Here is a 27,394-nt window from a genome sequence, read left to right on the forward strand (position 1 = left end):
CTCCGAGAGTGAAATATTTCCTGCTGTGCACACCAAACAAATAAGTACAGGACTAATGACGCGGCCATCGGCTGCTACAATATTCCATGCTGGTATGAGTGGAGAGAAACGGTGAGCCTGCAAATAAGGTGCTTCAGGGAAATGTCTGCAACAAGATTAAAGTAATCAGTCATTAGCCAACATTGTAGTTCATTATTCATAATTATGCATAACAAAATACTGTGAAAATTAGGCTATAGAATTTTTTAATAAGACTTTTTTACGTAGCGTTATATTGGCTGGGCCACAGAAATATTTTTTAAATACTTTTTCATATATTTTATTGATTTTTTACAGAGAGGTAGAGGGATAGAGAGTTAGAAACATCAATGAGAGAGAAACATCAATCAGCTGCCTCTTGCACATCCCCTACTGGGATGTGCCCGCAACCAAGTTACATGCCCTTGACCGGAATCAAACCTGAGATCTTTCAGTCTGCAGGCCGATACTCTATCCACTGAGCCAAACCAGTTTTCAGCACCACAGAAATATTGGTTGTGGGACCCCTGCCACCCGCCAGCCCCAAGTTTGACATGATTGAACTACAGGCTCTTTCTGTCTCCTGTCTCCAGCTTCCTCTGCCGCCCCTTTGTGGCAGTCCTGGCCCCTGAGTCTCCCAAAGCCTTTCTCTGACCCTGTCCTGGTCCCATTTAGTAAAGGCACCAATCCTCTTAGCCAGGCCAGCTCAGCAAAACACCGGGAGACTTAGCAGGGATTTGGAGGGTCATGTGACAGGCTGTAGTTGAGGGGGAAACACAACCTTCTCCACGCCTTTGGGGCGAGTTGCATGCAGTGTGTTGTGCCATTAACACGCTCAGCATGGAGCCTGAATCAAAGGTCCTGAATCAATAGGAGTCTTACTCTTCTGCCACTTGGATGCCTCCCTCATGTCCTCCCTTCCTTCTGTCTGTATTTGGTACCCCCCTACTTCCCCTTCCCTCTCCTCCTCTGACTTCTCTCCTTCCCCCTCAGTCTGCAGGCTTCTCCCCAGTGGGTTGCCTTTGCCTTGACCTGGTCTAACTCACCACTTGCTCTCACCCTCCTGGCCTAGGCCCGGGCAGGCCAATGTCTCAGCCAGATCAGAGGAGGAATGAATGGGACACGGGACACATGGGCAGATGAAGTAAAACCCTTCTCAAGCCCAGCTCCCACCATCTCCTGCCTCCTGGGTGCCTGTGAGACCTGGGCTGCAGGTGCATGGAAATCTCTGGGATCCTCTCCCCCATGCAAGACCCTGGAGCTGCTCTCAGGAAGAGACAGGAAGGCAGCAGTGTCTCGTGGCTGCGATTCGTCTGCAGTGGTGGGCAGAGGATGGTCTTCGTAGGAGATGTTCACAAACATCCTTGGCTGCATTTGCATTTTATTGTGTGTGTGTGTGTGTGTGTCCTCTCTTTTCTGCACCTATAATTGAAAAGGAAACAGTTCAGTTGCTGAGTGGAGGAGCTGAGGATTAAGAAATTAATGAAAGAGTCCAGAGGCAGAAATAGATTTATAAAGCTGGGAGCTAGGTGGGCGCCATTCTCTCTGATGGAGAGGCAGCAAGCACCTGAGTCCACGCAGCAGGTTTATTTTATAGGGTCAAAGGAGCTTATCTGCACTCTTTTTTTTTTTTTTTTTTTTTAATATATTTTATTGATTTTTGTACAGAGAGGAAGGGAGAGAGACAGAGAGCTAGAAACATCGATGAGAGAGAGTCATCGATCAGTTGCCTCTTGCACACCCCCTACCGGGGATATGCCCGCAACCAAGGTACATGCCCTTGACCGGAATCGAGCCCGGGTCCCTTCAGTCCCCAAGCCGACGCTCTATCCATTGAGCTAAACCGGTCCCTTATCTGCACTCTTTAATAGGCCCTAGCATTACTGGATTTACATATCTAGACCCGCCCCTGCCAACACCTGGGCTTGATAGGAAGGCCAAGCTGATTACACTTTCTGCCATCTTGGGGACATGCGTATCTGAGCCTCGGCTCTGCCCTTTGTCTCAGACTCAGCTGGCAATTTAAGGAAAATGCCCATCTTCCCAGGCAGCCCTCTACACATTTTCAATCAAAACTTGAAAAATAGGGCCAATGTACAAAACTGCATCTCGTGCTGTGGCAGAGAGAGTGTAGAGAGGACTGGAGCTGTGTAAACAGAACCCAGGACTAGGACTTGGGTTTTAGAGCTCAGAAGGCGGACACCCCCAGGTTCCTCTACCGAGTCATTCCCTCACACAGCTAAGGACCTCTTTCCCACACAGGCATTGGCCTTGCCTGGTGGGGAGGAAGGAAGACAGCTGACCCACTCTGATGGGAAACACATTGCCCTGAGGCTACTTAAGAGACCAAAAGAACAATTAGCCCCAGGAAAAGGCAATGGCACCAACCTGTTGAATAAACTGCCCACACCTGAGGATGATGGCCAGGGGCAAATTCAAGTGGAAATCCTAGTAGTCTGTAGGCTACCTCTGGAGAGCTGGAGAGGATCTACCTAAACATAGTGACCAACCCAAACAGAGAACCAAAACAAGGAGATAACCCCCAACTGAAAACAAAGAGAATTCTCTAGAGTCCAGAAGAAGACATCAAGGAAGCTGAGATAAAACATGTATTTGAAATAGAGTTCATAGCAATGATACCAAAGATGCTCAACAGCATGAAAAAAGATATAAAGACTGGGGGGGAAAAATCTTAAAAAGTAAACAAACCCAAATTTCGTCAACTACTGGTGTCCTACTCAAGGTCTTTTTGGCTGAAGGACCTAGACAGATATCACCAAGTCTGTCTCAGAAAGCAGCCCACACTCTCAAGGAATGAGAGGCCTTGTAGACATCAGAGTCATCAACTGTCCCAGTGACCACCGTGCTTCCAGGAAGCAGAAAACATGTCTATTTAAAAGGAGACATCCCCCTGAGACAGGTAGAAGCAGTTTAGACAGTGAGATGAATCTAGGATTGAGTTCTCATAGTTTTGTTTCCTTTTGTATTCCATCACCCAGGTCACTGTCTCTCCCATGGATTCTTATAAAAGTCCCCTGGGGGATGATGAGCATTGTTAGTTGTTCGAGTCCCCAGCAGACCCTGGACAGGCAAGGAGTCCAGCCGGATGTTTAGACATGGGCCTGTGCATCTCAGAGGGGCTGGACTGGGTGATCAGTGACACATAGACCAGACCCAGCTCATTCATTCACAAGGGAAGTTGGCTCACTGTCCACCTGCACCCCCATCTCCCCTTCACGGCACAGGGAAACCAGCCCGACCCCACACCATGGTCAGGGCCAGCGTGGGTGAAGTCTCCCACCTCCAGGAAACATGGAGGATGGACTGCAGAAGTGCGAGTGGGCATTGGGGACCTGGGAGGAGGCAGCTGGGTGGTGGGAGAGGTGGGGCTCCCGGAACCAGGAAGGGAGAGGTTGACCCCTGGACACTGGCTGGCGACCAGAAGGACCCTTTCGCCAGGACATCATGCTGGGTTCCTCTGGGGGCAGAACCAAGGCTGCCTGGCCCCTGAGGTCTCCCAGCTCAGAGGACAAGGAGCAGGTGCAGTAACTTCTCAATCAAAGACTTAATCAATGATGGCACCTCCCACATCGCCCAAGAGGAGGGGCCTGAGGGGAGGGCAGGAAGAGTCCTGGGCAGAACCTTTAGGGCAGGCCCGGTGGGTGGTGGTGGGTCCTAGGAGGTAGTGAAGGCGGAACATACAAGCACAGAGGGCCCAGCAGCATCCAGGATGCAAGAACCCGGGTCTCCCAGCGGTGAGTCTGGGCCCACCGTGAGGGCCTGGGAACCATAGGTGGGATCCTGTGGTGGGGGATGGAGGCTCTTGGGTATCCAGACTGGGGCCAGCTTCTCTGGGAGGCTGAGTGCATTTTTTTTTGGGGGGGGGGGGGATGACACAGTTGGGGTGTGGGCAGTGAGAGGGGAAGCTTGGCTGTGTTTGAGGCCCCCGCTGTGCCTGGCTGTGGGCCCGGCAAGAAGAACTCAGGAGCTGATCCCAGGCCCATTTCGGAGATGGGATGTGAGGTCTAGAGAGGCGGCTGGCTAGGGTAGGCAGGTGCTGCACTCTGACCCACAAGCACTGCTGCCCACCCTCAGGCCTGGGGCCGCCACCTGCTCACAAGGATATGGCCAGGCCTGGTGGGCTGGGGACAGTCCTTGGAGCTCCTCTGACCCCGTGCTCCCCTTCTGCCAGGCTCTGGGCTGGCCCCAAACGCCCCGATGAAGAGGAGGAAGCGGCCCCGCACGGAGTACAGCGCACAGCAGGTGAAGGTCCTGGAGGAATTCTTTAAGAGGAAACAATACGGGGCCTATGAGGAGTGCGAGGCCCTGGCGGCCAGGCTGAAAGTGGGGGAGCAGCAAGTGCAGGTACAGCCCCACCCCAACGCCACCCCTACCCCAACCCCAACGCCATTCCCCACCCCCACCCCCACCCCGCCCCAGGAATCACCCCACAGGCTCCCACTGCCCGCTGGCCCAACGTATGCCCTCCTGCCATGCAGGAGTTTGGGGGGAGGAAGAGACCAGACCAGAGAACCAAGTGCTACCCAGGTCCCCCGTGTGGTCCGGGGCCTGGTCCCCGAGTCCGACTCAGCCCTGCGTGGGATAAACTGGCCAACACCATGCCGCCCCTCGCGTCTCCCCATGCTCGCCCCCAGACCGCCGGGCCTCTGGGAACACGGGGACCCTCTCACGCAGATCCCTTCCTGGTTCCTGGGTGCCCAAGGTCTGCCCCTCCTGCCCTCTGCGCCTTCCCCGGAGTCCACACCAACCCCGGGGCCCATTGATGGATCTGGGGGCGGAGGGAGAGGGTGAGGCCAGTCCTGCCCTGAGCCTCCTCACCCCTGGGCGCACAGGTGGGTGTGCAGAGCTTCTCTCCTCTCACACTGGCTCCCTGGGCCCTCTCTCCCCAGGTGTGGCTCAAGAACCGCAGAACCAAAGAACGCAGGCTGCAGAGACTGAGCAGGCAGCAAGGCCCTGGAGCCCCCGCTAAGCCCCAGGAACTGGGAGCCTATGCCCCTCAGCCTGAGCCCGCTCCTGAGTATGTGAAGCCTTTGTTTCTGGAGGGCCCTATGCTCCCTCTCAGTCCTGTGCTTCCTGCCACGCCCCCTACACCACAGGGGCCCAGGTTTCTCCTGCCCATCTTCACCCATCCCCTGCTACATCTTCCCGAAAAACTCCTGTGTCTTCAGCAAGAGCCAGGCCTGGTGGTTGGTCTGAAGGCCATCCAGGACAGGGTCCTCGCTGCCCGAGCTCCAACTCCAATTCTAGCTCTAATTCCAGTTCTAGCTCCAGCTCCAGCTCCAGTTTCATCTCTAATTTCAGCTCCAGCTCCAGCTTTAGCTCTAGCTCTAGCTCCAACTCCAGCTACAGCTCCAGTTCCAGCTCCAGCTCCAGATCCAGCTACAGCTACAGCACCAGCTCCAGCTTTAGTTCCAGCTTCAGCTCCAGCTATAGCTCCAGCTATAGCTCCAGATCCAGATCCAGATGATCCAGCTCCAGCTCCAGCTCCAGCTCCAGCACCAGTTCCAGCTCCAGCCAAGGACAGAGTTTGGCCTCAGGGTCCTTAAGCCCTGTTGTGACCCCTGAATCCATAGAGCCACCTTCACTCCGAAGCCCATTTCAGGGGCCCTTTTCCTCCTGCAAGTTACTGGATCTCTAAGGGATTCTGTCTCCCCCAAGTCCTGCAGATGCCGCGGGGCCAGAGGTGTGCGCCCACACAGGTGTGAGAAGCACTGGTCAATTCATCTTGGACGCCAGTTGCTCTTGTGCAGAGTCAGCACATCTCTGAGCATCCACCTTGGGGAGGTGGCATTTGCTCTGCTGCCTTCGTGGCCACCGTGCATGCGTGTCACCTCAGGCTGCTCTGTGCCCAGTAGGGCTCATGTGACCTCGCAGTGAGTTCTCAAGGCTGGGAATACCATAGCTGCTCTGCTGGTGCTGCAGGATCCACTGGGGAGCTGCTGTCCAGAACTTCCCAAGGGACCCAGCCCAGCCTCCTCGCTCCTCCTGGCAGGGTGCTCTGGCGCCCTGAGGACTGGGAGGGCTTTTCCCGTCTGCACATCTGTGACTCCTGGCTGCCTTGTGCTTTCCCCGTGGCATTCCCTGCACTCGCAGAGTTGGGCTCCAGGAAGACTGAACTCATAATGTATCTATATTTTTATCAATTTTTCTGAATATATTTGAATTGCTCTTATTTCTAGGCAATGAACGTGTTACAAACCTTTGTCCCATTGGTATTTTCCATTGGTAGAATTTATTGATCTTAATTATTCTATGTCAATATGACTCGTGCTTGTTTTTATATTATGCCTTTGTCATTTTTATCAGTGGAAAATTGATCTGCAAAATAATAAATGTATTAAAAAGTAAGATTGACTTTCATCAGCTTCACTTTCAAATAGACTTATAAGTTTACTTCCTTTCCTGGTGATGCGTGCTTTTCTTTCATATGCGGGCTGTTTCTTTGACTACCCAGGGTCTCTCTTCTTCGTATGTGTGGTTATGTAGTTCTCTCTCTCCGGCATTTACTGAAAGGCACAAAATGCAACACAATCAGGTATAGCACACAAGGCACTGAACAGAAATGTATTCACAATATTAATAACCCCAAATAAAGGTGACCACCAGAGAAATGCAAGTTAGGGGATAGCAGAGAAAGAAGGAAAAAAAAAAAAAAAGGAAGCAGTGCCAAAATGAAATTGGTAAATGGAAAAAAAAAAAAAAAGTAAGAGAAAAGAAAGAAAATAAAGAAAAGGGGAACAAACTATATATATGGGAAGAAAACTCCAATAGAACAGCCACTAATCCCAGTGAATGCCAGCAACAAGTACCTGGAGATTAATACAAACTACAAACAACTAATATCAAGCAAGGTGAGGGAAAACAGAAGCGAAAAACAAACAAAAAGAAAGCAAACAAAAGAATAAGCAAAACAATCTCACAAAAAATGCATAAAATTTGATATAATCAACATTCAAGCTAGCAACAACAAAAGGACAGAGAGAAAAACAATTTTTTGAAGAGTTAAGACAGAGAAGAGAAACGAGTGTATGGACTTGGAGCAGGGGGTTGGAAATTAGATATACAAGTAGGGTGGCATTTTAACAGGGGGTAAAAAGAAAGAATAGGGAAAATCTAAAGCAGGAAAAGGGTAAGAGAAACAGAACACCAAAAGCGGACAAGTTAGGAAGAGAGTGATGGCATAAAGGTAGAGTTGAGATAGAGTAAATCAGTGCTAAAGGGAATATGAAAATAGCATGTAGAACACTAATCCCAAAGTAAAATAAAGAGAAAATAAAATGACACCTTTTTAAAACAAAGGTAAAATAGTAATAGGAATAATACTGGTTGAAAATAAAAATGTAATCATTACAAAGGTAAAATGAAATGACAAAAAAAATAGTTCCTTAAGTAAAAGATGAAAGAAAGAAATAAAATGTGCAGTAGTGAAGGTCATTCACTTTGTCTATTATTCTATTTGGCATGCCTATTTCCCAGTCAGGACAGTATTGCAGTTGCCTGCATTCCACTTCTCCTCAGTGTTGTAAGCCAGTCCTGATTTTCAAGCAGGCAGTGTCTTAATTTCTTATATTCTTGCCATGTTAACAATCAGCAGCTGTGCATCCCTGTAGGTTGCTCAGGACCAAGCCAAAAAACGTCAAACCTGCATTGCCACTCTTTATCCACCACCCAGAGCTAGAATATCATTGCTGTTGTGTCACAAGGGACAGTGAAAAGAGACTCAAAGAACTGTTGGCCCATAAAGGAAAATACCATAGACTGATTCCTTTGATGCCTGGCAGTAAAGGGACATGATAAAACATAATCCTCTTTTATATTGAATTTAAAAAGCTTAAAAGGACAGAAGCTCTGCAAATAGCATACATTCTTGTTAAATTTATTTTTTTAAAAAAAGAAGGGGGATATGTTGGCAGCCAGGAACAGTAGTTAGAATAATAAATGCAGGAGGTCCATCAAAAGGTTGATGGACATCTTCACCAGGGCTGAAAATCTGCATGTTGTTACCTGTTCCTTGCGGTGGGCATTTTCTCTGTTTTCCGGGTCCCACACGGAAAATGACAGGTTCCTGAGTGGAGGAGCTGGGGATTAAGAAATTAGAGAAAGAAAGAGACAAGAGGCAGAAATAGATTCATAAAGCTGGGCACTAGGTGGGCGCCATCTCTCTGATGGAGAGACAGTCACACTCACCACTGACAACACAGCACATTTATTGGTTTCCAAAGGGGAGTTTAAGGACAAAAAGAGTTTCGGGTGTGCCCAGATCCTATTCATCAAGATCTGGGAAAGCTCCTCACTTTTTGGTACAAGATTTAGCATATCAAGATCCGGGAAAGTCAAGGTCCTATTTGTTCCTCATTCCAAGCAGTGGATAAAGATAAGAAATAGGTACTGATAACAGGATTCTGCCAGTGCCCTCGGGCTCAGCTGATAAGAATTAAAAGAATATCCATGTGCCTTCTCAGGCGGCCCTCTACAGTTGCTAGAAGAGCCAAAGGCAGTTTCCCCAACCTGATAATCTTTTTTATTGTTTATTAGGCCTTACCTTTGATATGTATATTTGCTTTGCTAGAGGGAAAAAGGTGTGAATAAAAAGCCCAGTGTGTGGATAGTTCAGGAGCTTAGCCACTGCAAAATGCCTTCCAAATTAATATTTCTTCTCTAGCCTCTTCATCCCTTTATGCACAGCCCCTTTTCCACATCCTGAACCTTTCCAGGTATGAGGACACCCTAGCATTTGCTGCTAGTATTAGAGGAGAGAGATGATGTGCCTGTGCATAAGGAGCATAAGGGAAATGAATGCAACCAGATTATAGTAATCAGTCATTAACTAATGTTATAGTTCATCCTACCTACTAAAAGGGTAATATGCAAATTGACCGCACCTTTCCTACACCCAAGCCACGCCCACCAGCCAATCAGGGAGGGTATGCAAATTAAGACAACCAAGATGGCAGTTAATTTGCATATCAAGACAGTGTAGAAAGAGGCCAAGCGCTGCAGAAGGGAGCAAAGATTCAGAGAAGCAAGCAAGCAGGGTCAGCTGAAACCTTTTTGGCTCAGGGGATAGAGCTTCTGCCTGCAGACTCAAAGGTCCCGGGTACATTCCCAGTAGCGGGTGTGCAAGAGGCAGCTGATCGGTTTCTAACTCTCTATCCCTTTCTCTTCCACTCTGTAAAAAATCAATAAAATGTGTTTGTTTTTTAAGTTTTGGTTTTTTAAAAAAAAGCAAGCAGGGCTGGGGAGAAGGGAGGAAAGAAGGTGGGCCAGAGGAGAGAGCAGCAGAAAGCCCAATTGCAGGAATCTTCCTACAAAGGGCTACTAGTTATTAATAATTCTGCATAACAGGATATTGTAAAAATTAGGTTATGAAATTTTTAGTAAAATGTTTTTTACGTAGCGTTATATTGGCTGGGCTGCAAAAATACTTGTTGTGGGCCACCTGCTGCCTGCCAGCCCCAAGTTTGACATGCGTGGACTACATGTTCCCTCTGGCTCCTGTCTCCAGCTTCCTCTGCCACCCCTTTGTGGCTGTCCTGGCCCCTGAGTCTCCCAAAGCCTTTCTCTGACCCTGTCCTGGTCCCATTTAGCAAAGGCACCAATCCTCTTAGCCAGGCCAGCCTCAGCAAAACACAGGGAGACTTAGCAGGGATTTGGAGGGACATGTGACAGGCTGCGGTTGAGGGGTGAGCACAACCACAGGAGGGGAAGGGGCATCAAGGGAGAGAGACCGAGGAGCAGGAGAGGGAACACAGTAGGAGAAACATAGGTGCAGAGAGGGGACAGATGACAGTTAGGGAGAAAGGAGAAACCCTGTCAAGAACATTTTTGGTCTCAAAACCAGAAAAGGCAGGGTGTCCCCAGCTTGGGTCACTTCTCATGTCACAGCAGCTATCCCATGTAGTCTAATGTTCCTATAAAATGTCCATTAAGGCCAGCAGCCTAATCCCGTGCCTACAGGAGGCCCCACCACACACCAGAGCATTCAGCACCTTTCTGAGAAGACAGCCATTATCAGAGCTGCGGGAGCTGGCTGCCCAGCTGGAGAACACGGCCCTCACCTTCTGCTCTGGGAGCTGGGCCCAGCCAACCTGCTTCTTGGACTATTGGCAGAAGGACATGTGGACAGCTGGACGTCCATGGGACTTTGGGTAATGACATCACCTTCTCCACGCCTGTGGGGTGAATTGCATGCAGTGTGTTGTGCCATTGACACGCTGAGCACAGAGCCTGAGTCACAGGTCCTGAATCAATGGGAGTCTTACTCTTCTGCCACTTGGATGCCCCCCTCATGCCCTCCCTTCCTCCTGTCTGTATTTGGTACCCCCTCCTTCCCCTTCCCTCTCCTCCTCTGGCTTCTCTCCTTCCCCCTCAGTCTGCAGGCTTCTCCCCAGTGGGTTGCCTTTGCCTTGACCTGGTCTAACTCACCACTTGCTCTCACCCTCCTGGCCTAGGCCCGGGCAGGCCAATGTCTCAGCCAGATCAGAGGAGACATGAAGGGGACATGGGACACATGGGCAGATGAAGTAAAACCCTTCTCAAACCCGGCTCCCACCATCTCCTGCCTCCTGGGTGCCAGTGAGACCTGGACTGCAGGTGCATGGAAATCTCTGGGATCCTCTTCCCCATGCAAGACCCTGGAGCTGCTCTCAGGAAGAGACAGGAAGGCAGCAGTGTCTCAGGGCTGTGATTCACAGCAGTGTCTCGTGGCAGTGACGTGAGCAGAGGATGGACTATGAAGAATGTGTTCACAAACATCCTTGTTTGCATTTTCAATAAAAATTTAAAGTCTGTTTGTCTCCAAGCTCACCAAGTTGCTTTCTTTGGGTGCTTCAGCTTCCTCTTGCACACCCCCTACTGGGGATGTACCTGCACTTTTGAATGTCCATTGTCCCTCAACAAAACGGGTCATAAAAGCCTACAATCCAACAGGGACACCTGCAATATTCAGCTTGAGTTGGATTGATTTCCGGTGAAGCAGTTTCTGGTCATGTTTTCATTGCTATCACAGACCCTGGCATCAATGTGCTAAAGGCAGCTGCTATTGGTTATTTATTAGGCTGTTTGTCCATCCCACAGCCCCTTTTTCTTAAAGTGTTTTATTTCCCAAAAAAATTATTTTTATTAATTTAATAAAGGAAGAGAATGAGAGAGAGAGAGAGAGAGAGAGAGAGAGAGAGAGAGAGAGAGAGAGAGAGATCTGTACTACCACTTATTTAGTATATATTCATTAGTTGATTGTTTTTTTTTTTTGTTGTTGGTGGTTTGTTTTTTTTTTTCAGAACTTTAAATTTTTCAGATAGTAAATCAGTTACTTAGCATTTTCTCAAATCAATAATACCTCCACATACCCAAAGATACACTTCACACAAAAGACATTTCCAAATAGATCAACCAACCTCATCCAGACCCCACACAAGGCACTCACTGATCAACACCCCAGTGTTATACTATTATAACTCAACACATCCAGATCTAAGCCTTCATCACTTGATTGAAAATCATTAGTTGATTGTTTTATGTGTCCTGAACAGTGTTGTAATGCCCGACCTATGTGAATCAGACAGAACAAGTTATAACCCACTTAGGTAACGGTAACAGTCAGGACCAAAATAATTTTTAAACCCTCCATTTTTGGTTTTCTTTGACTCCACTCAGCTCTCCACTTCCCTCCTTGCTCTGTGAAGCAGGGTGGAAAGGAAATATAAGTTTTGTACTGTATTTTTCCCCCCCAATGTTTGCATTTCTTCCAGGGCAGTGAGGGTTTTGTGTGTGTGTGTGTGTGTGTGTGTGTGTGTGTGTGTGTGTTTTGCTTTTGTTTGTTTGTTCGTTTGTTTGTTTTTTACCATTAAAAAACAGTTGGCAGCATAAGGTATACACCTGTATGTGCTGCCTCTCACAACCACACCAAAACTACAACTAAAAGACAAAACGTCTATCACCCAGAACCACTGGAAAGCTGGCTGAGTAGAAGTTCTACAACTAGAACGAAAGAGAAAAGAGCATTGAGACCTGCACAAGTGCAGAAAAGCTGAGGTATGGGAGGTGGGCGTATCACACCATTCAGGCTGGCGGCTGGGTGCTCTGTTTTTTTCAACCAGAAGTGAGACACAAGCTCCCAATTACTCTGAACTCCAGTTTCTGGAGAGATTCTAGGGACCCAGACTTCTACGAGGAGAAGCTGGACTGTCTGCCATTGGGTCAGAAAGTGAGGGTGGCTTTCTTGCAGAGGTGTGCGCAGGAATCATTGTTTACTGTGCTGGGGTGTGGAATGCAGTGATGCAGAAACTCAGAGACGGAGAGACAACTGACTGGCAGCCATCATTGTTTGACATGCTGTAGCCTAGTGATTTCCTGAGATTCCACCCCCAAACAATTTACAAACCCACTCAAGCCCCTCACATCAGCTTTTGCATATAAATGGCCTGCCATATCACAGCTTAACATAACAAACTGCAGCTCTGGTCAGACAGCTCCAAAACCTCCAAGCAAAGAGGAGAAATTTGCAGATTATGTTGTAGCTCCTGCTGGGTGGCCTCAGTCAGTAGTTGACCTGCACCCCATTGGAGATCCAGAAGACAGTGTACTGTACCTAGTTGTCAGTGCAAGACGACACCAGATTTCAATTCCTCACATCCATAAGTGACACATTCAAGAGGCAGACTCAGTGAGCACCAAAGCCCAACTGAAGCAAGTCCTGCCTCATAAAGGTGTCTACAGCACAGCAGTTCTTCCATTATAGACATAGCGGGTCCTTACAAGCAGTTGGCCTGGAGGTCATTCCTCCCACTGTACCAACAGTAATCAAGGTTTAACTATAACAAGACTTTGCACTCAGCCCACAAAGGGGTGTATCAAGAGTGTCCTCCTCAGGAGATTGGGGAGGCTGAACCACTGGGCCCTATAGATTACCTGCCACAGAAAACCACTCCATCAACACAGGGAAGCAGCAAAATGCAAAGACAAAGGAACATGTCATGAATGAAAGAAATGGAGGAAAGAAAACTACTGGACATAGAATTCAAAACCACATGTATAAGGTTACTCATAAATCTTCTAAAAAACCTCTGAGGAACTTAGTGAGATCTTTAAGGATCTTAATGAGAATGCAGAAAGAAAAAAATAAATAAATAAAAGGTAAAGGACCAGTCAGAAATTAAGCATACACTGTCTGAAATTAAGAATATACATAAATACAACAGTAGATCAAAGGACCCCAAGAATCAAACCGAAGATCTAAAATATGAGGAAACAGCTGAAACCAATTTGGCTCAATGAATAGAGTAGGGGTGTCGAACTCAATCAGAGAAGGGGCCAAAATCTAAAATCCAGCCTAAATCGCGGGCCGAATGGTTTACTGAACAGTCATAAACTGTCATTGTGATGGAAACGCAGCAGAGTGCAGTGATGACAGCGCGGTGCAGGCCACATTGCAAGGCCTGGCGGGATGGATTTGGCCCACGGGCCTTGTGTTTGACACATGTGGAATAGAGTGTCAGCCTGTGGACTGAAGGGTCCCAGGTTCGATTCCAGTCAAGGGCATGTACCTTGGTTGTTGGCACATCCCCAGTAGGGGGTGTGCAAGAGGCAGCTGATCGATGACTCTCTCTCATCAATGTTTCTAACTCTCCCTCTCTCTTCCTCTCTATAAAAAGTCAATAAAATATTAAAAATAAAATAAAATATGAGGAAACAAAAAATACCCAACCAAAAAAACAAAAAGAAAAGGGTTCGAAAAAATATGGAGATAGTGTAAGGAGCTTCTGGGACAACTTTAAGTGTACCAACATCCAAATTTTGGGGGTTCCAGAAGAAGAAAGAGAGCAAAATATTGAAAACCTATTAGAAGAAATATGACAGAAAACTTTCCCTACCTGATGAAAGAAATAGACTTACAAGTTCAGGAAGCGCACAGAACCCCAAACAAGAGTAATCCAAAGAGGATCACACCAAGACACATCATAATTAAAATTCCAAGGGCAAAAGAAAAAGAGAGAATTTTGAAAGCAGCAAGAGAAAAACAGTTAGTTATCTACAAGGAAGTGCCCATATGACTGTCAGCTGATTTCTCAACAGAAACTGTGCAGGCCAGAAGGGAGTGGCAAGAAATATTCAAAGTGATGAAAAGCAAGAACCTACAACCAAGATTAATGTATCCATCAAAATAATCATTCAGAATTGAAGGGAGGACAAGGAGCTTCACAGATAAGAAAAAGTTAAAGAAGTTCATCACCCCCAAACCAGTATTATATGAAATGCTGAAAGGTATTTTTTAAGAAGAGGAAGAAGATCAAGTGAATTAAAAATCTGAGGGACAGAATAAACCGGTGAATATAACAGAATCAGGGGCAAAGAAAGGGGGTGTATTGATAATTATCTGGGGGAAAGAGGTGTGGGGGTGCAGAAAGAGACTGGATTAAAAATGTACACCTATGGATGAGGACAATGGCAGGAGGCGGGGTGTGGGGGGAAGGTAAGGGAAAAGGGTGGGGCAGGAACTGGGTGGAAGGGAGCTATGAGGGGAAAAGGAGAAACAATTGTAATAATCCGAGAAATAAAGATTTATTTTTTTAAAAAAAGTAAATATCCCATATCTAAATAAATAAATTTTAAAAGCTCTTGTCTCCCTCTCACTCTCTAATGAGTAAATATGTCATATCTGCGTAAGTAAATATCCCGACAAAGTAAATATCCCATAGCTACAACTCTAGTCTACGTATTTAAGTCCAAGACTCACTGCCCATTAATCTTGTTCAGGGTGTGACTAGCACGTGATCATGCCGCCATGGTTTGGTAATTAGTTCTACTGTCCCAGGTGTGACACTGCAGCAGCTTTAGGGCGGGCCAGAGGCAGTTGCCCCACCCTAAGCCTCTTACAGTCTTGTGCAGGCATTTTCTCTTGCTCCCAGGAACCGGTGAATGCAGCGACACCTAGGTCAGACCCAGGCCATCTGTGCACAAGACAAATGGGCGAACTGTCAACCTGCAACCCATCTCCCCTTCATTACATAGGGAAACCGGCCCCCAACCAAAGCCACAGTCAGGACCGGCCCCTCAGAAGTCTTCAAGCGCCAGGAGCTTAGTGGAAACTGGGGAGATTGACTGGAGAAGTGGGAGTGGGCGCTCAAGGCCTGGGGAAAGGCAGCTGGATAACGGGAGAGGGGTGGCTCCCAGGACCACGAAGGGACAATACAACCTCTGTGCAATGGCTGGTGACGAGAGCGCGTCTTTTTCCGGAACACAATACGGGGTCTCTGGGAGCACAGCACCAAAGCTGTGGGACCACGGAGGTCTCCCGAAACCCAGGAAAAGTAGCGGGTGCAAAAGCTTCTCTTTAAAAGAACTAAGCAATGGCCCAAACCGGTTTTGCTCAGTGGATAGAGCGTTGGCCTGCAGGTTGAAAGGCCCCAGGTTCGATTCCTGGCAAGGGCATGTACCTTGGTTGCGGGCACATCCCCAGTAGGGGGTGTGCAAGAGGCAGCTGATCGATGATTCTCTCGCATCGATGTCTCTTCCCCCCCCCCTTTTTTTTATTTTATTAAGGTATTCTATGTGAACATATCTTTCCATTGCTCCCATTGATGTTTCTAACTATCCCTCTCTCTTCCTCTCTGTGGAAAATCAATGAAATATTTTTTAATAAATAAATAAATAAATAAATAAATAAAGACTAAGCAATGATTTCCGCTCCCCTCCCCCGCCCACACTAAAGCTCCTTACCTGAGCACAGAGTGAGGGCGGATAGGGTGGGTGCTGAATGCCTATCAGGTATTTAAGGCAGCACATCAAAGCAAGAGGGCCAGAGCCTCAAACGCAGAGGAACCGGCAGCATCGAGGATGGAAGAACCAGGGTTTCCCAGCGGTGAGTCAGGACCCCCATAAGGGCGTGGGGATCGCAGGTGGGATCCTTGGGGGGAGGGGGGGGATGAAGGCTCCAGAGCATCCAGACCGGGGCCAGCTTCTCTGGGAGGCTGAGTGGGTTTGGGGACGGAGTGACATCGTCGGGGTGGCGGCTTCAGACATGGAAGGAACATACTGGAAACTGGCTGGTGGACTCGACTTGAGGACTGTTTTCTGAGATGGGGGTCCCCCCACAGAAACAATGCAGCGTCCCCTTGAGGGCAGGACCAAGGCTGGCTTCAAACTGAGGTCTCCCGGCCGCCGGGAGAGGGACCACGTGCAGCAACTCCTTCTATAGGGTGGGGCTCAACAGGTGAGAAGGGAGGGGCTGAATGCCAGGCTAAGAAGGGTGGGTCCCAGGACCCCTAGGAAGCGCTATTTAAGCTCCAGGCTGTGTGTGGAGAGGGTCTTATGTGCAGAGCGCGCAGTAGGGTCAAGGATGCAGGAACCGCAGTCTCCTTGGGGTGAGTCCGCCCGCAGAGAGGGCTGGGCGTGAGGAGAGGCAGCCACGGGGCTTGCAGGTGGGAACCTGGCGCTGGGGCTGGGGGTTCCTGGGCATCCGGACCAGGGCCAGCTTCTCTGGGAAGGCTAGTGCGTTTTGGGGAGTGAGATGACACCGTCTGGGTGAGAAGCCTGGGTGGATTTTAGGCCCCCGCCATGCCTGGTTGTGGGTCCCGGTAAGAACTCAGGCGCTGGTCCGAGGCCTGTTTCGGGGATGGGGACGCCGAGGCCTAGAGAGGTCGGGCCTCGCGCAGGCAGTTGGGGTGTAGGTCAGATGTCATCCTCTTATCCACTGCTTGGTAGCTGCCCTGAAGGCCTGGTGAGCTGCGGGCTGTCTGTGGGTCTCCTCTAATCCTGTCTCCCCCCTTCCGCCAGGCGCTCCACCTTCCCCAGCCCGTCCAAGGAGGAAGCGGCGGAAGCGCACGGTGTACAGCGTGGAGCAGCGGAAGCAGCTGGAGGAATTCTTTGAGAGGAAACACTACCGGACCTATGACGAACGCGAGAGCCTGGCGGCCAGGCTGAATCTGCAGGAATATCAAGTGCAGGTAAAGCCCCAAGTCCCAACCCCGACCCCCAGCCAGGAATCACCTTGCCCGCTGCAAACAAGCACAACGCATGCCCCACCGCGATGCAGAAGGACAGAGGGGGTGGGAAGGGGAACACCGGGACAGAAGGACCAAGTGCTGCCCAGGGTCCCCTGTGTGGTCCGGGGCCTGGCCCCCGAGTCCGACTCAGCCCTGAGTGGGACACACTGGCCAACACCACGCAGCCCCTCGCGTCTCCCCATGCCCACACCCAGACCGCCGGGCCTCTGGGAACACGGGGACCCTCTCACGCAGACCCCTTCCTGGTTCCTGGGTGCCCAAGCCCTGCTCCTCCTGCTCTCTGCGCCTTCCCCGGAGGAGCCCACGCCAACACGGGGCCCGTTGTCGCATCTGGGGGCGGAGGGAGACGGTAAGGCCGGCCCTTCTGCCCTGAGCCTCCTCACCCCTGGGCGCAGGTGTGTGCACACAGAGCTTCTCCCCTCTCACACTTGCTCCCTTCCCGTTCCCTCTCTCCCTAGGTGTGGCTCAAGAACCGCAGGGCCAAAGAGCGCAGGCTGCAGAGACTGCGCGGGCAGCAAGGCCCCGGAGCCCCCGCTGAGCTCCAGGGCAGGGGTGTCTGCGCAGCTGCCCCTGCGCCCCTGCCTGCAAGCCCTGCGTTCCAGGGGGGCCCTGTGCTCCTCCCTGCCAGCCCTGAGAAGCCAGCGTTCCCATCGGGCCCTGTGCTCTCCACCGTCCCTGAGCCTCCAGCTGGCCCTGCGCACCCTCCGGCCGCCCTGCACCAGGAGGGCCCAGGGTTCTGCAGCCTCCGTCCGCACAGCCCGTGTTCAGTCTTCCCAGCAGATCCCAGCGCTTCCAGCCACAGCCAGGCGGGCAAGGTCCGTGCTCCCCGCGTCCAGGACACCTTCTCTGCTGCACTCGCTCCAGCTCCAGCTCCAGCTACAGATCCAGGTGCAGGTCCAGTTTCAGACCCAGATCCAGAATCATGTCCAGACCCATCTGAGGCCACGGTCTCGCCTCAGGGTCCTGACGCCGGGAATCGCTCTCCAGACCCTGATGACGCAGAGCTGCTCTCCGTCTTTCTCCCCTTGCAGGAGCCTTCCTCCTCCCCCAGGCCCTGGTATGACTTTGTGGGCGAGAGCGAGGTGGATCTCTTCCAGTTAATGGATCTGCGAGGGAGTCCGTCGCCGCCAAGCCCTGCCGAGACCACCGCAGCACCGGAGGAGGCCGGGTTGCGCGCCCACGCGGGCGGGAGAAGCGCCTGTCCATGCGTGTTGCCCGTGAGTTGCTCTTGGGCAGAGTCAGCGCCCCTCTGAGCATCCGCCTGGGGGAGGTGGCCTTGGCTCTGTTCCCTGGGGTGGCCTCTGCGCATGCGCATGGTCTCAGGCTGCCCCTGGGTGCAGGCTGAACCAATTAGGGTGCCTGTGACCTCCATGCCAGCTCTCAGGGCTAGGAGTGAACTAGCTGCTGGCGGTGCAGGTATTTTAATAATAATTGTATATGTATAGCTCCTCTTTCTTTATTCATTGGAATTGATTCTATTTCTCGGCAATAAAGTGTTACAAACATTTGTCCCAGTTTGTTAAAAATCCCAGAATCACCAAACGAAGGGCACGTGTGTGCTCTCACACAGACATCATGGAGGAGCAGAAGCCTCGGTGACAGGAGCTGGGACTGGCTTCCTGGTTGGCTCCTCTGTGGGACCTGGGCTGAGAGGATTAGCATGTCCAATGGGAAGGTCTGACCCGGCATGTTGCGCCCGTCACACCGCTTCTGAGACTGGACCAAGGGACATAGTCTCTCTAGAGAGTTCTCTCTCCCTTTGCTGCCTCGTGTACACACAGCCACTCTCACCCTCACACTACAGGGAGCACAAAGAGAGGAGAGCCCCAGCCTCCGTGGGAGACAGAGACAAGGGCATCGCCTGCAGGATTTCAGGAAGGAACACACCTGACTGCAGAGGGGGCGCGGGTGTGGGTGGGTTGGGGGCCCTCAGCTCAGGGTCCTGCTCGGCCCCTCCCCCTTGTCTCCTGCAGCCTCGCTCCCTGGGGGCTGTGTCCGTGTTTAAGGCCCGAGATGGCCTTTCTGTGCGTTGCCGCCCAAAGCTGTTTCTCCAGCGACACCCCTCCGTCCTCCAGCTCAGATCCACCTGCCGATTCCGTGCCCCCTTGTTGCCAGCAGACAGCTCCCCCCAACATCTCTTACACCTAACGTCTGTGATGCGCCCCACACACCCTCCCCACACCCCATATATGCTGCTCCCTGAGCTCCCCATCTCCGCTGAGGGCAACGCTCTCCTCCTTCCACCCAATGACATTCCTGATGACGGTGCCCGCTCTCTCCCAGACCCCGGATGGACCCATGAGGAGTGCTGTCAAGTCCTCCTCTGAAGGTTCCAGAATCCCACCTGGCCCACCATTCCCACAGCCCACCCCGCGGAGGGATCTCCCCTGCACCCGGCAGGCCCTCCCGCTCCCCCGCTGCCTCCCTCGCCCCAGGTCTGCCCTCAGCACAGCAGCCACAGCCACCCCTTCAAGGAGGCGTCACCCCAAGTCCTTCTCCTGCTCCAAACTGTCCTGGGACTCCGCCTCCCTCAGCATAGCCCGCCCCTCCACCCCCTCCGCCCACGTGGCCCCCACGCTCCTCTCAGCTCCATCTCTCTGCTCCGCCCACACCAGCCTCCTGGCTCCTCCCAGAGACCAGCCCCCTCCTGCCCCAGGGCATGCGCACTGCAGGTTCCCGCCTGGCAGACCTCCCTGCACAGGGCCTCCTCTCCTCAAGGTCACCTCCCAGCGATCCCCAGACCACCCATCAAGCACCCAACTGCCCTGTCCCACAGCCACACCTGGGTCCCTTCCAATAGTGTCCCCAGAACCCTTCCTTCTTCCCCCTCCCCCTCCCTGTTCCCTGGCTCTTACACACCCTGTGCCCACACACCCGCCCACGGGCCAGCGGGTCTCCCATTTCCCCTCAGTGAGGCCCCAGAGGCAACCCCGCGCTCACATCTGTCACTCAATCAGCAGCGGCTCCTGCAGGGGGAGCCCCTCCCTGTGCTGGACACAGTGACCTCCTGGCTGTGGTCCCAGCTCAGCTGTCCTGGGGCGGCTGCAGCTCAGGGTGCCCCCAGGGCCGTCACTGCACCTGCACTACCCACAGCGCTGCGCCCCTAAACCTGCAGCTACCCCCCCCCCCGTCCCATATCCTGGGGGCCACTGGAGGCTGGAGAGAGGACAGTGGGCAGAGCACAGTCCCAGCGGGACCTGATCTCAGAGGAGGAATGGGGGCCCTCCTCTGTGATGATTCCAGAACCGGGTTCCCCCTGAAGTTCAGGGAAAGAACATGAGGCCGGAGAAGGAGGCGGAGCAGCAGGAGCCTGAAACCCATCTCCCCGCCGGCTCCTGTGTGCAGGACCCTGGGCCTGCGGGACACTGACGGGAACAGGCGCCCTGTGTCAGACGGGGACACCCGGAGAATGAGACAGCATTCACACCTTCTGACAAGCTTGAATTATTTCTGTGATGGTGCTATTTTTCCTCAGGGGCGTCAGGCATTTCTCACAATCAGCATCGGCATTTTCATAAGTCAATGGCTGAATGAAAATGTCTCTTGCTGGCGAGCTTTTTCCAAGTTTTGACCCACTCTTTCCCAACACTCAAGGTCTAATGTACCGGCCACAGCAACCAGCTCATCCTGGCGCCTACTCTGCGGCAGGCAGTCGCACCTCGCGCATTGCCGCAGCGCGCCCGGGCGGCGGTCCGCTGCTTGCCGCGGTTGGCGCTGCCCTCGCGGGCTTCGGCGCCCGTGCTCTGGCTCGATGTGCCCCATGGCATGGGATAAGACACTGGCTCGGTGTGGTGGGTGCAGGTGGGGCTGCTGACCTACCTATACATCCCGCCCCCCAAGTTTTCCCCTGCTCCTCACTCATGGAAGTTGTCGGGCAAATTTTTCACCTACAAGGGACAGCCTATCTTCTATCAAGACTCTCTGGGCGTGGTTGGAAGTCCGGAGTTAGTCGTGCTTTTACACGGCTTCCCGACCTCCCGCTATGATTGGTACAAGATTTGGGAAGGCCTCACACTCAGGTTTCGTCAAGTGATTGCCCTCCATTTCCTAGGCTTTGGCTTTAGCGACAAACCGAGACCACGTCCCTGCTCCATCTCTGAGCAGGCCAGCATCGTGGAGGCGCTTTTGCATCATCCGGGGCTTCAGAACCGCAGGGTCTACCTCCTGTCTCACGATTATGGAGACATGGTGGCTCAGGAGCTGCTCTATAGCTTCAAGCAGAATCGCTCTGGTCGGCTTTCCAGAAAGAGTCTCTGTTGCCAAAACCGGTGTGGCTCAGTGGAGAGAGCGTCGGCCTGCGGACTGAAAGGTCCTGGGTTCGATTCCGGTCAAGAACATGTACCTTGGTTGTGGGTTCATCCCCAGTAGAGGGTGTGCAAGAGGCAACTGATGGATGATTCTCTCTCATCGATGTTTCTAACTCTCTATCCCTCTCTCTTCCTCTCTGTAAAAAATCAATAAATTATATATATATATATATATATATATATATATATATATATATATATATATAAAGTCTCTATCTGTTAAATGGAGGTATATTCCCCGAGATACACCACCCTCTCCTCCTCCAACAGATTCTCAAAGACAGAGGCCTGCTGTCGCCCATCCTCACACGAATGCTGAACTTCTTTTTATTCTCTCGAGGTCTTGCCCCGTCTTTGGGCCATACATCCGGCCCTCAGAGAATGAGCTGTGGGACATGTGGGCAGCAATACGCAACAATGATGGGAACTTAGTTATGGACAGTCTCTTACGGTACATCCATCAGAGGAAAAAGTTTAGAAGACGCTGGGTGGGAGCTCTGGCCACTGTAACTACCCTATTTCCCCGAAAATAAGACAGTGTCTTATATTAAGTTTTGCTCCCAAAGATGCACTCCCAAAAGGTCTTATTTTCAGGGGATGTCTTATTTTCAGGGAAATACGGTATTCCAATTCATTTTATCTACGGACCTTTTGATCCGGTGACTCCCTATCCAGAGTTTTTGGAGCTGTATAGAAAAATACTGCCGCGGTCCACAGCGTCAATTCTGGAAGACCACATTAGCCACTACCCACAGCTAGAGGACCCCATGGGCTTCTTGAATGCATATATGGGCTTCATCAACTCCTTCTGAGCTGGAAAGAGTAGCTTCCCTGTATTACCTCCCCTACTCCTTTATCTATTGTGTATTCCATTTAGAAAGAAATGCCCCAAAGAGGTCCTGGCCACCAAACACTTCTCACAAAGGTCCACCTGACTCACACTGGTGAGCAGCATATAGGAAAAAGCCAGTTGAGGCTCTGACTAAAGGTGACCTGATAGTCCACCTCCCATTCCTTTGACATCTGATCAAGTGGATGGACTTGCCTTTGTGTTATTAGGAAAGTCTGATGGATGCAGAGAGACAGACTTTTAACATTTCTGTGGACTTTTCTGAAATACTTAGAAGTATAATTTCTGGCCCAGCCCCAACTGGAATCTTGTACCGAATGAGGAGAGGATGGCTGCTTAACCTCCTTGAATGGCTTTAAGGGCACTGCTCTTTGGTTTTCTAAGCAGCTTCAGGAGAGAGTGAGTCTCCCCTGTCATAACTTTGGCTTAGTTTCATCAGCTGCATCTAGTTGTAGACGTTTTGTTAAAATAGATGTTGCTTTCTGCCGAAACCGGTTTGGCTCAGTGGATAGAGCGTCGGCCTGCAGACTGAAGGGTCTCGGGTTCGATTCCGATCAGAGGCATGTGCCTTGGTTGCGGACACATCCCAGGTAGGTGGTATACAGGAGGCAGCTGATCGATGACTCTCTCTTCATTGATGTTTCTAACTCTCTGTCCCTCTGTAAAAAATCAATAAAATATGTATATTAATAATAATAATAATAATAGATTTTGCTTTAAATATTGCAGCTTTCCATAATGCAGTATTCTAAGTGTACTTTAAGACTGTGACTTACTGACACTTGTTGTATCTATTGTAGAAAGGTATTATACCAGCAGACACTCACTCTGGCAGAGTAGTGAACCTTACTAAACATATTTGACTTCTGAATAAATTAAACTAAATCCAAACTTTAAAAAATTTCCTAAAAGTCACAGGGCATTAAAGACCACCACATCTATGCCAGAGATTTACTGTTATTAGCTGGAAAGACCCAGTTCTAACAGCAAATAACAGTCTGCTTCATCATACCTCATTGCTTCGAAGCACATCCCTCCTGAGCTAACGTGGAGGGGAGGGGAGCGCTGTGCAGTCCCAGTTCCCACGCTGAGGGCACACGAATTCCTTTTGTTATGAGTGCTTACTTCTCACTGGTTGTCCCAGAGAGGCTTCCTCATGTAGCTCTGCAATTCCTGTTCTTTACAGATAGGAAAGTTCCAGAAACTTTAAGAACTAATTCTGAAGGGCCTGTGAGAAAAAGGTGCTGAATACTTTTTTTAAAGTCACAGTTTTCGTTGTTTTAGTCAAAGTAGGATTAGGTGATTATTTTAAATTAGCGACTTCAAGTATAACAATTGAAAGTGGAATAAGTGTTTATTTTCTATTAGTAAAATGAATTTTGACCAAAAAAAAAAAAAAAAGATCTAATGTACCTTCTTCAGCAAACCAAGGGTTATGTTCTATAATATCATGCAAAAACTATAAGAGAATACCTCCTAACACTAATTTCTTTATTCTTAAGCATGCAAACCAAGAGTCTACAATAAAGTTTCTTACTTTTGAACAGAATTCTGCCCCTCTAACCTGGCTAAAAAAAAAAAAAAGATGTTCCTCCCTAGTTACAAATAGCAACTTCTGCAGCTGGCTGTGAGTTTTTGCACGTGGTGGATTTCCCCACCTATCCGGTGAAATCTTCCCTGCCTTGCCGATGAAGCTTTGTTTTTCTGTTTTAGGCTAACTCTTCTCCAAATGTCCCTCGTTGTGGCACCAGATGTGCAAGCCACATCCTGAGTGGTTCAGGCTTTGGAACCTGGAGGAGGTCCGCACACAAAGGTCAGAGACGAGACAAGAAATAATATTTGGGAAGTACTGGGGGCCGGGCGGGAAGCCCAACACAGGGGTAAGGACCGCCCCTGGTGCCCAGGCCATGCCAACCTTGGATTCACCTTGGGATACACAAACAGCACTTAGTCAGGGAGGCAATTCCGGTAACAGACAGACTATCTTAGAGGTGAGTAAATATTAGATTTACTCAGAGACTATTTGGTCAGGAAATCGCTTAAACCACCATTGTGTGGACTAAACAATCAGTGCATAGCTCTGGTCCTTGACAGGGCTCAAGGTTCACCAGCGTTCCTGGCTCCTTGCTCACACTTCCCTGATACTGAAGACAATGGGTGTCTTCCTACAGGCCAGCCACCCAATCAGATGTTCTTGAGTCAGGAAGTGGGAACAGGAACACACCTTCCATCACTCAGTCCCCACATGGCAGCCGTCTTACGCTGTGGAGGACAATCATCATGAGCAGATTCAAGGCAGTCACTGTAAATGGTGACATTCTCAAAGCCCAGTTCCTGTTCACAGTGTCCCACGGACTCCCCACCACCCAGTCCCCTTCTGCCCACCCTTCTCCACGGCAGGTCTCCCCTTTAGAAGCCGAGAGAGACACATCAAAGCCCTGGGTGCTGTCACTGCTGGGTGGCGGGGGTGGGGAGAATACACCATGACGGGCGCAGAGCCCAGGGCAGGAGAATAAGGAGGAACAATAGGGGTGGGGCCCCCATGGTTCCCATCTGTACACTCACAGGGTCTCAGGGGTCACCCCTCCATACTCACTGGCAGCCTGAGCGTAGCTCCCTCCTTTTCCACCTGTAGGAAGAAAACACCCCGTGAGAGACCAGGGAGGAGGCAGGGCCATGAGGTCCTAAAGAAAGCCCTAGTCCTGTGCCCAGAGAAGTTTCCAGAACCATGTGTACAGATCCAGGGCAGGATCAGGACACCTGAGGGAAGTGCATGTGTGGGGACCGGACCTACCGCCCTCCTGGAAGGCTGTACTCAGCAGGGACCTGCCCTCTGACCTGGGGCTGCTGGGAACGGGGTCCCCACCACCAGCCTCATTAGGTGAGAAGTGGGCCCCTCATTTCCCACGGGCCTCACTACAGAGTCAGTGTGAGCACAGAGCCCCACACGCACGGGGATGGTGCTTCTGTGAATGAGGCGGACACACGTCTACCTGGGCTTGAACCCCCAGTGGGACAGACACTCAGAACCCACCCCTGCCCACCGAAGTGACTCCTCCCCCACCTGACAATTCCAGCCACAGCTCCCAGCAGAACCAGGCCTCCAGCGATGCCCAGGATGATGAAGGAGGTGTGAGAAGGTGGCTCTGGGAGGAGAAGGGAAGGGAGTGTGAGGGCCTGACCCCAGGCCTCAGCCCCAACCCCACTGAGGTCCCCCAGGGCCCCGCTGCCCTGAGAAGAGGCTCTGTGCCCACGGCCCTCCTCACCCCATCTCAGGGTCAGGGGCTCAGGCAGCCCCTCGTGCTGCACATGGCACGTGTATCTGTGCTCCTCTCCAGGGGGCACCCCCACGGCCGCCCACTTCTGGAAGGTGCCGTCCCCCGCAGGCCTGGTCTCCACCATCTCCACGTCCTGGGTCTGGTCCTCCCCATCACGCTCCCAGGTCAGGCTGATGTCCGCAGGGTAGAAGCCCAGCGCCCAGCACCTCAGGGTGACCTCACTGGCAGAGACGGGGTGGCGGGCCACATGTGCCTTTGGAGGCTCTGAGGGGAGGGGAGAAAATGCAGGAACTTTGCATCCTCCATGGGACACTCCAGCAGCACCCATGTGACCATCCTGAGAGTGGACAGACACCTGGGTGGGGAGGGAGCACACAGCACACACAAGCAGCCTGGATAGAGGCACCTAGAAGGACCTCCTAGCTTTTAGAAAGTTCTAGATTCAGAGTGACACAGCCCAGGGTAGAAAGCAGGTCTTTGAGGAGTGAAATGGGATTTTTGGTCCTGACCTGGGTGGAGGCCACATGACTCAGAAAAAGCTGGAGTGAGGCCTCAGACACAGGGGGTGTGGGGCAGCGCACAAGGCCTGAGAGAAAGGGCCCCGTGTGCCCCGGAGCCCCTGCAGGGCCCCTGGGAACCGCTGATGGGTTATTGCAGGGGGTCTCCCTGCACCCCAGGAGAGACTTCACCCCTAATTGTCCCTGAGAGGAGGGGTCAGTCCCTCTGGAACCTGACCTGGACATCCTGGGAACCCCCTCCCTGACCCAAGGAGGGGTGTCTGACACTGACCCCCTGTCCTCTCTCCTTGTAGGAGCCCCGGCCCCAGAGAGAGGGGGCGGCCCCAGGGCCCCTGGTACCTGCGCGCTGCAGGGTCTCCTTCCCATTGTGCAGGTAAAGGTGGAGCCAGTTGACACACCGGCCCTCCAGGTAGCTCCTCCAATCCTCTGCCGCACCCGCCGCCTCCAACCTGCGCTTTGTCTGAGCCGCCGCCTTGTCGGCTGCCATCCAGGAGGTCAGGTCCTCGTTCAGGGCAAGGTAGTCGGTGCCGTCGTAGGCGTATTGCATGTACCCGTGGAAGAGGCGCCCGTCGGGTCCCACCTCGCAGCCAAACATCTTCTGGAAGGTGTGAGACCCTGACCCCGCCCCGAGGTGAGCCCTGCCCAGAGGACCGCCCCGAGATCAGCCCGCCCCGAGGTCAGCCCGCCCCGCCAGCCCCGCAGGGATTGAATCTAAAACTGAAAGTGAAATCCGGTCACAGTCCCCCAGGGCTCCTCCCAGGGTGGGGGGGCCGGGCGTGTCCCGCCACCTCGGGGTGACGCTCGGACCCAGACCCTCGGGGCGACCCCGGCCAGTCCGTGGGGAGGGGGGCCCGGCGCGCGGCTCACCGTCCTCGCTCTGGTTGTAGTAGCGGCGCAGGGTGTGCAGTCTTTCTCGGAAAAACTGTTCCTCTTCCTTGCAGACCCGCGTGCACTGGTCCCAATACTCCGGGTCCTCCCGCTCCACCCACGGCTGCTGCATCCACAGCGCCCGCGGCTCCACCCTCCCACTCGCCGCGTCGCTGTCGAACCCCACGAACTGCGTGTCGTCCACGTAGCCGACGGAGAGGAAGCGGGGCTCCCCGCGGCCGGGCCGGGACACGGCGGTGAGGAAGTATCTCAGGGAGTGGGGGCCTGGGGGCGGACGGAGGGCAGGGCCGGGCTGGACACGCGCCTTCCCGGGCCCGCGCCCCCGCCGGGTCCCCGCGCTCCTCCCGCACAGCCGGCCCTCCGACCCCGCACTCACCGGCCCAGCTGGGGGGCAGGACCAGCGCCCCCGAGAGCAGCAGGAGGGTGGGGAGCCTCAGGACCCGCATCCTGGGAGTTTGGGGGAATCTGAGTCCCAGGAACTCCTGGAGATGGTCTAGCCCGGAAGCAGACA

At 51.9% G+C, this 27,394-nt stretch overlaps 1 protein-coding gene and 1 long non-coding RNA gene across 21 annotated transcripts; one reads left to right on the plus strand and one right to left on the minus strand.

Annotated features, from left to right (window-relative positions):
• Nucleotides 1-50: 50 nt before the first annotated feature.
• LOC118715990 (class I histocompatibility antigen, Gogo-B*0102 alpha chain-like) lies at nucleotides 51-27,394 on the minus strand. 20 transcript variants are annotated; one of them, XR_006741207.1, is made up of 10 exons: nucleotides 27,260-27,393; nucleotides 26,863-27,147; nucleotides 26,335-26,610; nucleotides 25,466-25,741; nucleotides 25,247-25,345; nucleotides 24,796-24,831; nucleotides 24,369-24,461; nucleotides 10,262-10,266; nucleotides 5,020-5,026; nucleotides 51-145 (listed from the first exon to the last, which is right to left on the minus strand). XR_006741207.1 is itself a non-coding variant. In XM_045579783.1 (8 exons), the coding sequence occupies exons 1-7, from the start codon at nucleotides 27,327-27,329 to the stop codon at nucleotides 18,836-18,838; spliced, it is 1,047 nt and encodes a 348-aa protein (XP_045435739.1). In that variant the 5' UTR covers nucleotides 27,330-27,393; the 3' UTR covers nucleotides 11,068-11,077; nucleotides 18,834-18,835. The 20 variants fall into 20 exon arrangements, 18 of the variants coding, with proteins under 18 accessions (XP_045435739.1, XP_036288541.1, XP_045435735.1 ...); XR_006741206.1 differs by having other exon boundaries at nucleotides 24,369-24,501; XM_045579783.1 differs by lacking the exons at nucleotides 51-145; nucleotides 5,020-5,026; nucleotides 10,262-10,266; nucleotides 24,369-24,461 and adding exons at nucleotides 11,068-11,077; nucleotides 18,834-18,840.
• Nucleotides 22,252-23,583, plus strand: LOC118715993. Its single transcript, XR_004987028.1, has 2 exons — nucleotides 22,252-22,673; nucleotides 22,908-23,583. It is a non-coding gene; the product is annotated as an uncharacterized LOC118715993 (long non-coding RNA).

This window comes from Pipistrellus kuhlii, unplaced genomic scaffold (assembly GCF_014108245.1).
Source record: "Pipistrellus kuhlii isolate mPipKuh1 unplaced genomic scaffold, mPipKuh1.p scaffold_m20_p_114, whole genome shotgun sequence".
NCBI classification, from domain to species: domain Eukaryota; kingdom Metazoa; phylum Chordata; class Mammalia; order Chiroptera; family Vespertilionidae; genus Pipistrellus; species Pipistrellus kuhlii.